We start from the raw sequence: 13,830 nt of genomic DNA, 5'->3' as shown, positions 1-13,830 counted from the left end.
ATCACATCAAAGTGGCCTTTCTCAGCTAGCCAATTATCCACAAAGCTCTCCACACCATGGAGCCATCTTGGCAGAAGTTTCCAGGCACAGGAAGGAGAATATGGTGATTTGGAACAGCCAGCATGAATTTACAAGGGTAAATCACGCCAGACCAACTTAATTGTCTCTTGTGATGAGGTGAGTTCATCTGTCAAAGAGGGGAAAGCAGACAATGTTGTCTACCTTTAGAGTTTAGCAAGGCTTTCCATGTAGTCTCCCACAGAATCCTTGTATCCAATTTCAAATGGATAGTTAGGTAAAAAAACTAACTGAATCATTAGTCAAAAGGGTTTATGCTCTGTCTCCGCTGGTTACAGTGGAGTTTCTTCAGGAGCTGGCTGGTCTGATACTTTTATGAATGGCTTGGAGGAAGAGATGGGATGCAGTATAGTGAGGTCTGGAGACTGATGATACTTACTGGAGGGTGTACTTGACATGCAAGAGATCAGGCCTGCCATTCAGGGGGATCTATACTTACCAGAGGACTAGACAAACAGGAACATCATGAAGTTCTGTCAGGAGAAACAGAGCACTCCTTATCTCAGGTGGACTAACTCCCACAGCTTGATTAGCTGCTTTGCTGAAAAGGACATGGGAGGCTTGGGGCATGCTGCACAGGAGTCAGTGGTAAATTCTGGCAGCAGTGAAAGTGCATCAGACTGTATCAACAGGAGCACAGATGGCAGATCAAGGAGATTGATTATTCCATTTTACTCAGCACTCATTAGACCACAGCTGGCATAGTGGGTCCAGTCTAGAGACTCCCAGTACATGACAGCTGCTGGCAGACTTGGAACGACTCCACTGAAGGGTCAGCAGGATGGCCGGAGGTTGAAGCATGAGAATTGTGAGGAGAGGGTGAGGCATTGAGGTTTGTTCAGCTTATGGACGAGAACAGCAATTTTCCAGTTCCTAACAGAAGATTACCAAGAAGATAGGGCTGGGCTTTCTGCCAAACAATGAGACTAGGGCTGTAACCAGCAGGGGAGGTGCTGGTTAGATAGAAGGGAGAAAAAAAATGACACAACGGGAATAATTAGGTAGTGGAATAGAATACCCAGTGTTGTGCAGTCTCCACATGGGGATTTTTAAAGACCTGACTGGACAAAGACATAAGCGACCTCAGACCTTCCAAAGTCCCTTCCATTCTGAATTACTTTATGACAAACCTCAAATGGATCTTCTCCATCTCCTCAACAGAATCTCCTCTATGTAATACAGTTCCCATCAATCTGTGTATTTGAAGTCAGTGGACATGCTGCTATTCACGCAACAGACCAGGAAAACTATATAAAAGATTTCCCCTCTAGTTTTAATTAAACAAGATCTAAGACAATTTGGGCAAGAACAACACTAGACAGGATGAGACAACATTTTTTTTATTGTTTTAATACGAGTGAATAGATTAAGAGATCTGAAATGTTGTAAAGCAATATACATACTGAATAAATAATATGCACAGGAGAGTCATGTCTACATTGTAACACTGGCTAGTATTCAGAATACTTCAAATAAATCCAGTGACATTGGATAAAGTCCATAAAAATGCTATCCTGTCTTCCCTTGTATGAAATTGTTCAAGTATAAAAAAATCCAATACAGTGTAAAATATTAAATTCCATTTCGGTCAAGAATAAAAATTGCAAGTATTGTAGTTTCACAGGACAATGTAAAGCAGCATTTTCTAGCAAAGGGAAAAATAGTCAGTCTACGTACAGATGAGTGAGAAAACGGCACTAATGTATTTGAGAGGTCTACATGAATAACTAGTAGAGGGAAAAAGAATGAACTAGCAATATTTTATGTAAAAACCTAAAAAAGTGTTAATTTAAGAGTACCCTCATACAGTGCACATACTGAATTTAAATAAATCCAAGTCAACATCCTTAGTTAATTAGGTTAATATTTAATATGCTACATCTAAGCCTACTAAATAATTTATACCATGAGATGAATACATAATTTTACAGTGTCACATCTAAAGTCGCTTTCTTTAGAGCGCAGCATAGTAAAACTTTCAAAATAAATATTTTTTTTTAAATAGCATAACAATTAAGGCACAGTATAAATCACATACCATTAACCCTTCAGGAACTGCAGTCTTGGTAACAAAAAGTTGCCTTGTGTACTGTATGTTTGCTAATAAATACTTTAAATATAATCCTGAAATAGATATTAAAATTGTACAAATGGTTTCAGAAAAGAAAATTCCCTTAAAACAGTTCTTAAAAGGTTTTAATTAATTAGGCTTCTTCCTGCCTTTATTCACAAGTTACTAATAGATGCAATAAATAGAAAGAGAAGGCTGTTGTAGTAAAGGGCTGATCCTATTTTAGAATCAGAATAGCTGACACCAGCAGTTAAAGTTTCCCAAAAGTGAAACGGGATGGGGCGAGGGATTAGGATGTGACAAGCTCATCACATGAGCACAAGTGATGTGTTCTGTCCAGAACTGTCTGTGTTATTGATTGTCTCTACAGCTGTTGCACCCCTTACTTCCACATCACTTGCTCCATAGTTCCACTCATCCAGAGGACAGAGAAGAAAATAACTTTGGTGCCTGTCCGCCATCTTACCAGCCGGCCATCTTCCTTGGGTTGTTCGGTGCCCGTCAGTGAGACAGTGACAAGGTCCTGTCTCACAAAGACAACTTCTGAAAGCTAGAAAGGACAATCAGTGCTTTAAGCTCATTTCCTCTTAAATGGTTAAAGGTTACATATTGCTGACTCAAGTTTTTTCCCTGGTTCAAACTTTTCAGATACCATTTTCTTACTTATAAAAGGCAGTTTTGCTTCCCTGATACTGTAGAAAATACATCTTTGCTTTTTTTTTTGGTTCTTTTTTGTTCATTTGAAAAGATAAAGTCCCATGGCTACTCCTGCCACTCTTTCATGACAGTACAGTATTTTTCCCCCCATTTTCTTCTTGCTTGATACTTGAAACTAGACATGCCGCACTACCCTTCCCCTCTAACAACAAGATTTGGATGCATACTGTATGAAGACAGCGGAATAAAAATCTTTAGTTTCGCAATAGCATCTCTTTCCTTAAAGCTCCTTAGTTACTACGAATTGTCTCTGTTAACTACTTCTACTGGAAGGCCGAGAAGAGGAAGAGAGAGGTGGCGAGCTTCCTTCGGGAGTCCATCCGCTATTGCATGCGGTCTGCCTGCAGCTGTTGGGGCTGGTACTGGCCGAACGCCGCCGCAGCCGCCGCGGCCGTGCCGGGCGCTGCTGCGGTCAGGGGCTGCTGCACGGCATAGCCGTAGCCCCCGGCCGCCACGTAGCCAGCGGCGGCGGCTGGGGAGGCGGCGTACGGGTACTGCTCATAGGCGGCCGCTGCCGCCGAGTACTGCGCGTACGCCGCGCCGGTGTAGTCGATGTAGGGCGTGGTGGAAGCAGCGGCCGCCGCGGGCTGCACGTGGGGAATTACCACTCCAGGCTGCACAAAAGCCTGTGGATAGACATAGTGAGCGGGTATCCTGTTGAAAGATGGGAGAGGGAGTTAGAGTCGGTACGCGAGTCAGCGCCTAAGTGTCATATCCATACTCCGAACTAAAACAAACTCAATTTAGTTGTTGTTATGTGCATAGGGTTGCCACAATAACTTGACTCAATGGACCAATTATCAGTTCACTGGCCCGAAGAGATGCATCGCTCCAAAGCACAGCGTTGTAGCTGAGTTAAGCCGGGGTGTTCAGTGTTCCTTGAGGATATTATCTTTAAGGCCATTCAAAGTACCAGCATTACTGATGTCTGTTTTAAGACAATTCTGAAGGACTAAGCTTGATTATTCCATCTGGAAAATTGCAGAACTTGTTTTTCAAATCACCTGCAAGTCGTTTTTATTACCCCTCTTCTCCCTTAACTATTTTACTCTTAGTAAAATTACTTCCTGCAGTACTTTTATTATTAGTAACTGAGCAGTTTGACAGCATCACTGTAATGAGTTCGACAACAGCCAATAAGGCAACAAAATTATTGAACTCTGACTTTATGTCAAGTCTTCCCAGGGAGGCATGTTAAGAGTGTATTGTGGCAACCCTACTTAAGTTGCTATGCAGACTCAGCACACATTAATTTCTCTGCAACCTCAGTCACCCTTATTAAAAATAAGAAAAAAAACCAACACAGGCGACAAAGGAGTTTAAATAGAGTTCACAAGTGTGGTAAACACAGCAAGAATCACACTTTCCAAACGAACGATAGTGCAGCTCACTCCGTCACAAGAGGCCATTGAGGGGAAGCTACATAGATGCTATTAAAATCCATAACAGTGACTCCTAAGTACATGTGCATCACACTTTTATAAAAGTTCGTAAGGACACAAGAGTCAAACCTGTTTGATTATCAGGTCACTGATGTCCTGTTTTGTGCCAGCTTGTTTATTTCTATGCAAGACATACAGCATAGAGTTTTTTGGGAGGTGGGCATAAGATTAAGTCTAAATAGATCTGGTGCTTAACAAAAGCAAAAAAACCACAAATTTACAGTTTAAGAAAGAAACATTCTGAATAGATCAGTAAACACTTTCCTATCTTGTCCAAGTCACATAATTTGCTTTCTTGGCTTGTTTACTTAGCCCTTTAGTTTTAAAAACTGGTCATATCTTTGTCTTAGCACACAAGTGTACATACATGTTAATCTCATGGTTGGATTTTATATTATGATTTAAAAAAATACTTTTACATTCATAACCCTGTCTTGCATCTGGATTTCCAAAGAGAAGTCCTTCATATATGCAACTCCTTCCCAGCCAGTGAATCTCTATAAATGCATGAAAAACTTCTTGTACAGATTCACTGCTATTTCATACTGAACTTTCTTTACCTTTACAGACACCTCTAAAGACTGCACCAACCTTTGAACACACTTTAGGCACAGATGAAAACTGTAGTAGTAAAAAGTGTCTTCTGTTCTCCAAATTCAAGATTTCATGGAAAGGTTTGTTGGGGGATTTTTTGTTTCATTTTTAAAACAGCTTTAAGGTGTACTTAAGGGGTCAACAAGGAAACATTTGCAATCAGAGAGGACACTGTCAACTGGAATCATAGCAAAACGTAGTTTAAAATAAGTGATAGACTTTAAAACAGCTTAGTTTTCTTTTTCAGAAAAAAAAGAGCTCAGTTGCTTGAATAGGAGTATTAGCAGAGAGAAATGTTCAGTTGCCATGTTTAAGACATGAACACCACAATCATAAAAACCCAACATGTAAATGAAATTCATTTCCTATTGTGGGAAGGGGAAAAAAAAGAGTGACAAATAGGGAGGGATTGGGAAGGGAAAGAAAACATAAAACGAAACCATAAGTTGGGTTTTTAACACTCACCTAATTTATGAAGTGATTAGCCAGAAGTGCATTTGAAGCATACTTAAGCTGGCTCTGTGCATTTAAATACACATCATTACCTGAGCTCTCCATATGGATGAGCATAAGCAAGCATTTTGTATTGGTCACCAACCAAGTACAATTCTAATAAACATTACACCATATTTCTTAAGCGTTTAGGGAAAGAAGTATAAAAACAAATCTGAAGTCACAGAGAGCCTCTTTTGCATCACGAAGAGTCCATTTAACACCACATCAAAGCAATCTTTACATTCAGCACTTATGGAAGAGAGTAATTCTAACAGAAGAGACAATAAGAAAGCTTTTCAGGCTGCTTGTGTTGCCTTGAACTGATGTTACTAAGATTTTCTGAAGACACTTGGATACTCGGCCATATCCTTGAAAAAGACAGAAAGATACATGTGCTTCTACTTAAGCTCTTGTGACTTGGTTTCTTTAAGCCAAGAAACTAACAGGTGGTGAAGTTATGAAACATTATCTGTTTGCTACATCTTACCCTACAATAAACATAAACCCTGTGCAGGCTCCTCTCCACCATGCCATTTAACACATGATGATTGACAGCATAAGCTGCAGTGGGGCTATTTTTGATCATCTGTCATGCTACAACTGTTTTCAGTCAAGTAAAATGGCTTTATATGGCCAAAGTAAATTTCTACCTACTGCAGAGGCCAGGACACGAAGATCTCAGCCATTCAGAACCCAACTGCTTTTCATGCTCTGCCAGGTCAAAAGCTGAAAAAGCAATTCCCAGTTACACTAGAAATCCTTAGTGTCCTTCATTTTAAATAAAAGCTGCTGCTTTACTTTTCAGAGTGATAGTGTGAGAAATTGACAGGATTTAAGCTCTCTTTCCTGGCAGTAGTTTTTATTTTGGAACGTGTATTTACTGTTTTATGCTTTTGCAATAAAGGAAAATAGAAGCCGTATTTAACTTTAGCAGTAACTGTAGCTTTGAGATACTCAAAATTCAATGACCTACATCCCTGCCACATGCCTTAAGACTTTCTTTGTTGTTGTAACAGAAGATTTACGTTTAACTAAAGACCTCAAGAATAATCCTATAGGCAACAATAAAGTGAACGATAATTTCAAACGAAAGAAGACTTTTGAGATTAATGCAGAGAGCTGTGGCATATAGAAATTCAGCAGGAGTAGTGCATCTTTAACTCTCAGCATTACATTCTCAAAAAAACTAGATATTCAACTTTAAAAAAAATGTTTTGCTTTGGCCCTTGCATGGCATTGTTTGCTTTTGTAAGCATAGTTAAAGAGCAGATTTTCACCAATGAACAGCTCTCCTTTTAAGAGAAATAGGTTGCATAAACATTAAACATACAAGACCCTTACTATGTTTCCTTTTATCTGATAACCACTAAGAGGACGTAACAGCAGGCTAACTTCTGACTGTTCCAGCTTCATTCCCTCTTTTCAGACTATCTGTAGTCTAGTATTATACAGATCTTTTAATCAAAAACTCAGGAGGGGGATTTTCCTTCTCTCTTAAGAAAGGCAGATTTGCCTAAATCTTGGAAGATATCAAGCATGTTGTATCAGCTAACTGTTTGATAATGGGCTTAATAATTTTGGATTTAACTCTGGTCTTACTGAAAACAATGGGTATGTTTTCATTTTGATATAAGTACAGGTTTTAGACAGAAAATAAAAAAATCTCCACACCAGTTATGTCCTTCAGCAGTACCTCTGAATAACCTTGAATTTTCCCACCAATATTAAAGTAAAAATTACATCAGCAAAATACAAAAAGCTATCTTGGGAAGCAAAGTCATCTTCCCCCTCCATAAATTCCTGTTGAATTCAGGGATAGTATTTTAATAAACAATCCTGAAAACAAAGCTGTATAAATAACCAATTCTGTGATCAAATAGCTTTCTATGAAACACATCACCATAAGATAGATGCTGAATGTAAAGAGCAGGAAGAAATGTTATTCTGCAGCACTGAATAAAAAAAAATTCCCTGCATTTTAAATGTATCATGCGTTGAAGCTAATCTAGTTTCTGTCTCCCTCCACCACAACTGCGTTGTACTTAAGTCAGAATATTGAACTTCTGCATCTTCTCAGTAAAAGTAATGTAACATAATCAAATTATTTTAAGTTTATTATTTGATAGATGTGAAACCTTATGTTGTGGATGCCCCGTCTCTGAGAGTGTTCAAGGCCAGGCTGGATGGAGCTCTGAGCAACATGGTCTAGGGAAAGGTGTCCTTGTCCATGGCAGGGGTTGGAACAACATGATCTGTAAGGTCCCTTCCAACCCAGGCTGTTCTATGATTCTGTGATTCTAAAACACAGCTGACCGTACCAAAATATGGCAGCACCTCACTAATTTGCACTGTTAGGGAAAAAACCCAAAACTCAACCACAAAACATCTGAAGCTTTTGTGTATGGATTAGCTGAGTATTGGCACTGAATCACCACTAAAGCCTGTTTCACACAGCGTATTAAGGAAGTGTACTTCCAAAGTGCAACTGCACAGGAAGAAAAAAGGCTTTAGGGTGACCATGTATTTCAATGCAAACTGCACAGCAAAAGTGAACTCTTCAACAGAAGGAGATTCAAATAAGTGCTGAAACATCTCCTCTTACTTTCAATGAAGTGAATGAACATGTTCATTCATCCTAATGAATGCTGTTCTCCTTAATCTGAACTACATACTTTAGATAAAGGTACAGGTCACTGGAAATTTTGAGGAGGAAGAAGGATTGGTAATCTCTGTTGTTTACACATAGTAAAAGAAATGCAACAGCCAAGGATGAATGAAAAATTACCAATTTCATATATACATGACTCTGTGACCAACATTCTTTCAGATTTATGTGCAATGCATTAGAAATCTAACCTTATTCAGCTTGCTGGAAGGATTTCCCTGACTTAAATATGGTTTATGTCATCTATTGTTGGCTTTGGGTAAGGAAAGCAAGAAAGACTCCTACATTTGCAGAGTCCTTTAAGCAAGGGACTGCCACTGATCCTCCCTTTCTGTTGTGCTCAGCAAATAGTCTCTCCACAGCTGATCCCTGCACAATTCAGTAGTTCCCTTTTCAACAAGTGTTTTAACAGCTCTGGAGAGGTGTTCTGCCTCCTGCCTACCTTAGTGCAGGCATCATAAACTGATCACTGCATACCCACTGTCATCTCACACTTCAAAGAAGCAAGCAAAATACAGTAGAGGATAATCATAACAAGGTAAAAAAAAAAAAAAAGACAGTTTTTACAGCCTCCCCACTCTTGGAAGAATCAGCATGCTCTTTTAAAATGAAGTTTCTAGGAAAAACTTTTTCCTGTCATTTTCAGGATAGGAACTGTTTTTTCCTTCCATTCTGACAAATCAAATTACTGAGAAGCTGTTGTTGCTTAAATAACAGGTAAGTATGATATTCTAAAGCCATTCTAACCAAATAAACAAAATACATATATGACACATTTTCCCTACTTAATTGTTAGCTTATGTATTAATTAGCAAAAGGCACTATTTTGCAATGAGTTTCTCAGTCACTGTGCATTAGTGAAGTGGCGCTACGGAAAGCTTAAAGCAGACTTCAACTCCTAATGATATGCCTATAAAAAGCAAGAGTTAGATCCACTTAGGAATAGTTTATACTCAAATTCAGGAGAAATGCACTACATATAAAAGACAGATTGAAGAAAAAATCCCCTCAAATTAGAAAGCCCAAATGGACGCACATTGTTAATAAGGAGATCCACACCCTTCCCAAGAACAAACCTCCCAAAAATTATGAACATGCAAGCAATATGTTGATTTACTTAAAAATCAAGAAGTCACACAATTTAGCACTCACTACAAAATATGGTTAAAAAAGTCACAGGCTACAGCTTGAAAGCAAGGAAAAAAAAGGCCCTTTGCTCCCCATGGCAAAGTCACTCCTCAACAACAAAACCAAAATTAAAAAAGATCCCCCCCCAAAAACTTTCACTACAGCTCTTTCAATTAAATAAAAGCACACAGTTTAGCTATCAACACCACTTCATTACTGTAATAAATAAAAAAAAAGCACACGGAGGTCTATTGACTATATGAAAAAACATACATGCATCGTTAATCACCATTTTAGCTTGTTTGTGTTTGAGTCTACTGGTTACAGAGTTTAATTCCAAACAGAACTATTCCACCTCTTATCATCATATCCTTCTGATCAGTTATCTTAACTGTAAACGATCCCTGTCAGATTAGAAAGAGATAAATAACATTGAGTCAAGCTGAAAAAAGAGAAATGGGGCACAGCAATCTTGCATCAAGTCATACCTCCTTGTTTTATCATAGGGTCATGTGGGACTGGAGTGCTTAGTCGGAAGGGCCACGTCCCACACAACTTGACTCAGCTGCGGCATTTAGAACATGACCGACAAGGTGAGCGCATTTATGAGTATACATTTATAAATCTGAGAGCTTTAAGGATGCTATTGCAAGAGGCTTTCAACAATCATACTTTTTCTTTCCTTTTTTTTTAAAAAAAGATTTTTTTTTCCTCCCCTGTTTGAGGTCCCATTGAGACTTACCCGAAAGGCCTCTGTATGAGAGCGGGATGAAGCTGCTGGACACCAAAGGCAAAACCTACCAACAAAAACACATTGCATTCTCTGTATGGGTGTTTTTTGGCCACTTATTTATGCTATATGTATACACACACACACAAAAAAACGCAGAGTAAGAGCCTTTACTAACAGTCTGCAGTAACAACAGCTAAAAGGCTGTAGAACCAAAACTTAGAAAGTAAAATATAACAGTCCATACACACATACAGACACACACACACAGAACTTAAACCAGTAAAGCACACGCTTTCGTAGAGATGTTTAGGAAAATGACTTTTTCTAAACAAGTACAGAGTTTTTGTTCACATTTTACATGGTGCACCATTTGGATCCCTAACTTTAACATCTGAATGACTGTGTGGTACTTTCCATTCATCGGTGTATTTGTGTAATTTCTACAGACTTAAAGATTTAAGTCACCCCTACTCATCAGGACTTAGCACAGGGGGTCAAATCCCAACTTCATTTCTGTTCTCCAGACACCCTAGCGTAAACCCTGTCTTTCCTTGGCGGGCACTTAATTACTCGCACAAGTGTTCATCAGGCTAAACACGGGGGAATTCAGAATGACCTCCTTTAGAGCACAAATGTGCACACACTCCATGCTCCTCTCACTCTTGCTGCAAAGCAGCAGTCTGGGAAGTGGCTAGGACATCAGATTGTCTCAGATGTGGTCTTAGGAAAAGCCATTTCATTTTAAAATCTGCATAATAGCTCCCATCTGCTTGAGAAGTTTGTATTAAGATATTGTTTGTAGTAATAAGACCGCACACATTGGAAGCGATTCACTCTTAGGCCAATCTTACCCTGCAACGATACTGTAAATGGTCAGCGCCACCACATTCCCAGCAGCAGGAATAACCAATGAAGTGTTTGAGCTGTGGAAGTCTTCCTGGGGAACTCCAGATATTTTATCTTTGATCGCTTTTTTTTTTAAATAAGGCACATGTGCAAAATAGCCAGAAAATTACTACATGCTGCATTTAAACATCAAAACCAAAGCACGCCTAACTGTGCGTGTACTTCAGGAAGGTGGAGGGCAGCACTACCTTTTTTTGAAGTTTTACTCTCTTCAGAAACCTGAGGTACGGAGAGAAAAGCCATTCAGGGCTGCTTCCTCACCTGGCTGCATTATCCGCGGCTTGGCACCCAGGTACGCCAGGTTCACGTTGGCTTTCCTGCCATCGATGATGGGGTTGGGGTCTTTACAAGCCCTTTCAGCAGCAGCTCTGTCAGCCATGGTGACCTTAACGGGCGATGCCGCGCATTAGATCCCTTTCCGCGGGGAAGGGGAAGCCTCCCGCCCACAGCAGCGACCCGGCCGTACCCGCGGGCGGCGCCGAGGGGCCCTCGGCCGGACCCCGGCCCCGGCCCGCCCGCCGAGCGGAGCAGGGCGCCGGCAGCCGCGGCGGGCGCAGGGCGGAGGGCGCGGGCCGAGCTCGGCCGCCGGCAGATAAACCCCGCAGCGGCCGTATCAGCGAGCAACAGGCGCGCCGGCGGTGTGCGAGGAATTGGGTAATTCCCCCCCTCAATCTCCTTATTCAGTAATTCCCCCCCCACCCCCTCCGCCTCCATCCAAACTCCCCAGCAGGGAGAGAGAAAAATAAAAAGGGAAAAAAAAAAAAAAAAAAGAGAGAAAAGCAAAAAGCCGGACGCTCGGTAGCCCCTCCCGGCCCCCGAGCTCTCACAGCGGCCCCCGCGGAAGTTTCCCCGCGATGCCCCCCCGCAGCCGCCCACCGCCCTGCCCCGCGCCCCGGCACTTACAAAGCCGTATCCCCGGGACTTGCCCGTCTGCCGGTCGGTGATGACCACCGCCTCCTCGATGTCCCCGAAGACCTCAAAGTACTTGCGCAGGCTGGAGTCGGTGGTGTGGTAGGGCAAGCCCCCGACGAAGATCTTGGTGTAAGTGGTGTCCTTCTGCGTCGTGTGCATCTTCAGCCCGGCCCTGCGCGCCGCGATCTGCACCCACGCGTGGCGGCCGGGGCGTGCGGGTCCTGGGCGGCGAGACCCGCTTCCAGACTCAGCCCCGCTCCTTTTTTCCTTTTAATTTTTTTTCTCTCTCCTCTCTTCCCCCGCCCCCCGTTTTCCCCCCGCCACCCAGCTACAATGCAATTCCCTTCTGCCTTTGCAGACCCAGCTTCCTCCTCCTTCAAGAGCGGAGCCTCGCAGCCTCGGGCGGTTTTGAGGTAGGTACCGGCAAAAGGAGGAGGGGAGGCCGGGCAGCAGCCAGCCTGGCGGCCGTAGTGCTGGAAACGAGCAGAAACAGCAGCTGGAAGAGGAGTGCAGGGCCTGGGCTCTAACAACTGAGTGGCCTCCCCCCTAAAAGCCACCGGGTCGGTCACTCTCGGTTCCTCCTCCTCCTCCTCGCAGGGGCGGGGACGCCGGCGGGGCGGACCCCGCGCTCGGCCGCGGCGCGGCCGGGGCTGACACACAGCTGTTGGCAACAGCTGGATGCCCCCCGTGCGGCGGCAGCCGGGCCTCGGGGCCGCCAGGCAAAGGGGCGGCCTCAGGGGTGCCCCTCGGGGACGCCCGGTGCCCTTCGAGACAGGTTTGCTGCCAACAGCAAGTGCCAGGAGACATGGTCCGGTGGGGTCAGAGGTGCCCGGTCGGCCAGAGAGCCTGCTGGCGGCCCTCAAATGCTTCGATCCCTCCCCGAGGGCTTGTGGTCAAACCTCTGCAACCTTCAGTTACTGCTCTCAACAGGCTAACGAGACTACGGTGCTGCAACACGTCCATTTTTATTGTGGTGGTGCTGGTGGTTGTGGTTCTTGCTGTTCGTTTGGTCACAAGATGAAAAAAAAATGGTAAAGCTTTTCCCCTTGTTTTTCTCTTCTTTTGCTGCCTCTGCCCAATGCTGGGACTGGAAAGGATGAAGAGAAACATAAAGAAAGGAATGTCTGTGTGACATGAAGAGACAGAGGACTGTGGGAGTTGGGGGGAAGGGAAACTCACAGGGAGACGGGAAGGATGGGATGAAAGTTAAAGACTGGGGAAAACAGATGTGCGTATGTGTATAGACTTCTAAACCATTCTCCTGCAGTCCCAAAGTCTTGATGAGTACTGTGCGTCTCTTTCCTCTTTCACCTTCTTCTTCTGTCTGCTAGGCTTTTCCCTATGAAGACTCTCATGCTTAGAAAAATGAGCAGTGAATCATTTGCAGGACAGACTTTCACTAAGTTCTTCAGCCCCTCTGGTACCAAACATTAACCATAATGAGAGCACTTAGCCCCAAACTCAGGCCCTGTTTGCCCATATCTAACCTTAGCTCTCCATTTGATTTTGTCATCAGTAGTTTTCCTAGTTCTAATGGCCTATACCTATACCGATCCTAAGCCATGCTGTCACTAAACCCTACTTGACTCTTCAGACTCTCCAGATTAAATCTGGTTTAACATGTTAAGGCTAACTCAAGTGAAATCCAGCAGCACCCACAGGATGAGACATAAATGTTGCTTTTCAATTGAAATTATGACAAGCCCTTAATGTTCACCTGAATTCAGTTAGGTCAGCTCACTCTGTGCCCAGATGTCTTCCAGCTTGACTCTCCTGTTGGTCTGGAACATTGTGTTAAACCTGACACTCCAGCCACTTCTGTTTCGAGGGCTAATTGTAACTTTAAACTCTAGCCCAGTGACCTGAACTTAAATAGTAGCCCAGCTAAGGGTGTCAGTGCTCAATGGAGCCCTATAGCACACAGCCCACTTAGTAGTGCATTTACCTTCTCAGACCCCTGTGGACCTGGAAGATGAACTTCTAAAACGTTAATCTCAAACCAAATGCAGTCCACCCCATCATGTTTCCTTTCCCTTGCTGAGCCCAGCACTCCTGAGTGTCTTGTGTCTGCACAAAGGGTGAATTAGCC

At 42.7% G+C, this 13,830-nt stretch overlaps 1 protein-coding gene across 1 annotated transcript; it reads right to left on the bottom strand.

The window, feature by feature from the left end:
* Positions 1 to 1,402: 1,402 nt before the first annotated feature.
* RBM24 (RNA binding motif protein 24) lies at positions 1,403 to 12,092 on the bottom strand. Its single transcript, XM_066558229.1, has 4 exons — positions 11,733 to 12,092; positions 11,091 to 11,214; positions 9,933 to 9,987; positions 1,403 to 3,520 (listed from the first exon to the last, which is right to left on the bottom strand). The coding sequence occupies exons 1-4, from the start codon at positions 11,898 to 11,900 to the stop codon at positions 3,190 to 3,192; spliced, it is 678 nt and encodes a 225-aa protein (XP_066414326.1). The 5' UTR covers positions 11,901 to 12,092; the 3' UTR covers positions 1,403 to 3,189.
* Positions 12,093 to 13,830: the final 1,738 nt, after the last annotated feature.

Source organism: Molothrus aeneus, chromosome 1 (assembly GCF_037042795.1).
Source record: "Molothrus aeneus isolate 106 chromosome 1, BPBGC_Maene_1.0, whole genome shotgun sequence".
Taxonomy (NCBI): domain Eukaryota; kingdom Metazoa; phylum Chordata; class Aves; order Passeriformes; family Icteridae; genus Molothrus; species Molothrus aeneus.
This window is presented reverse-complemented; position numbering and strand designations above follow the sequence as displayed.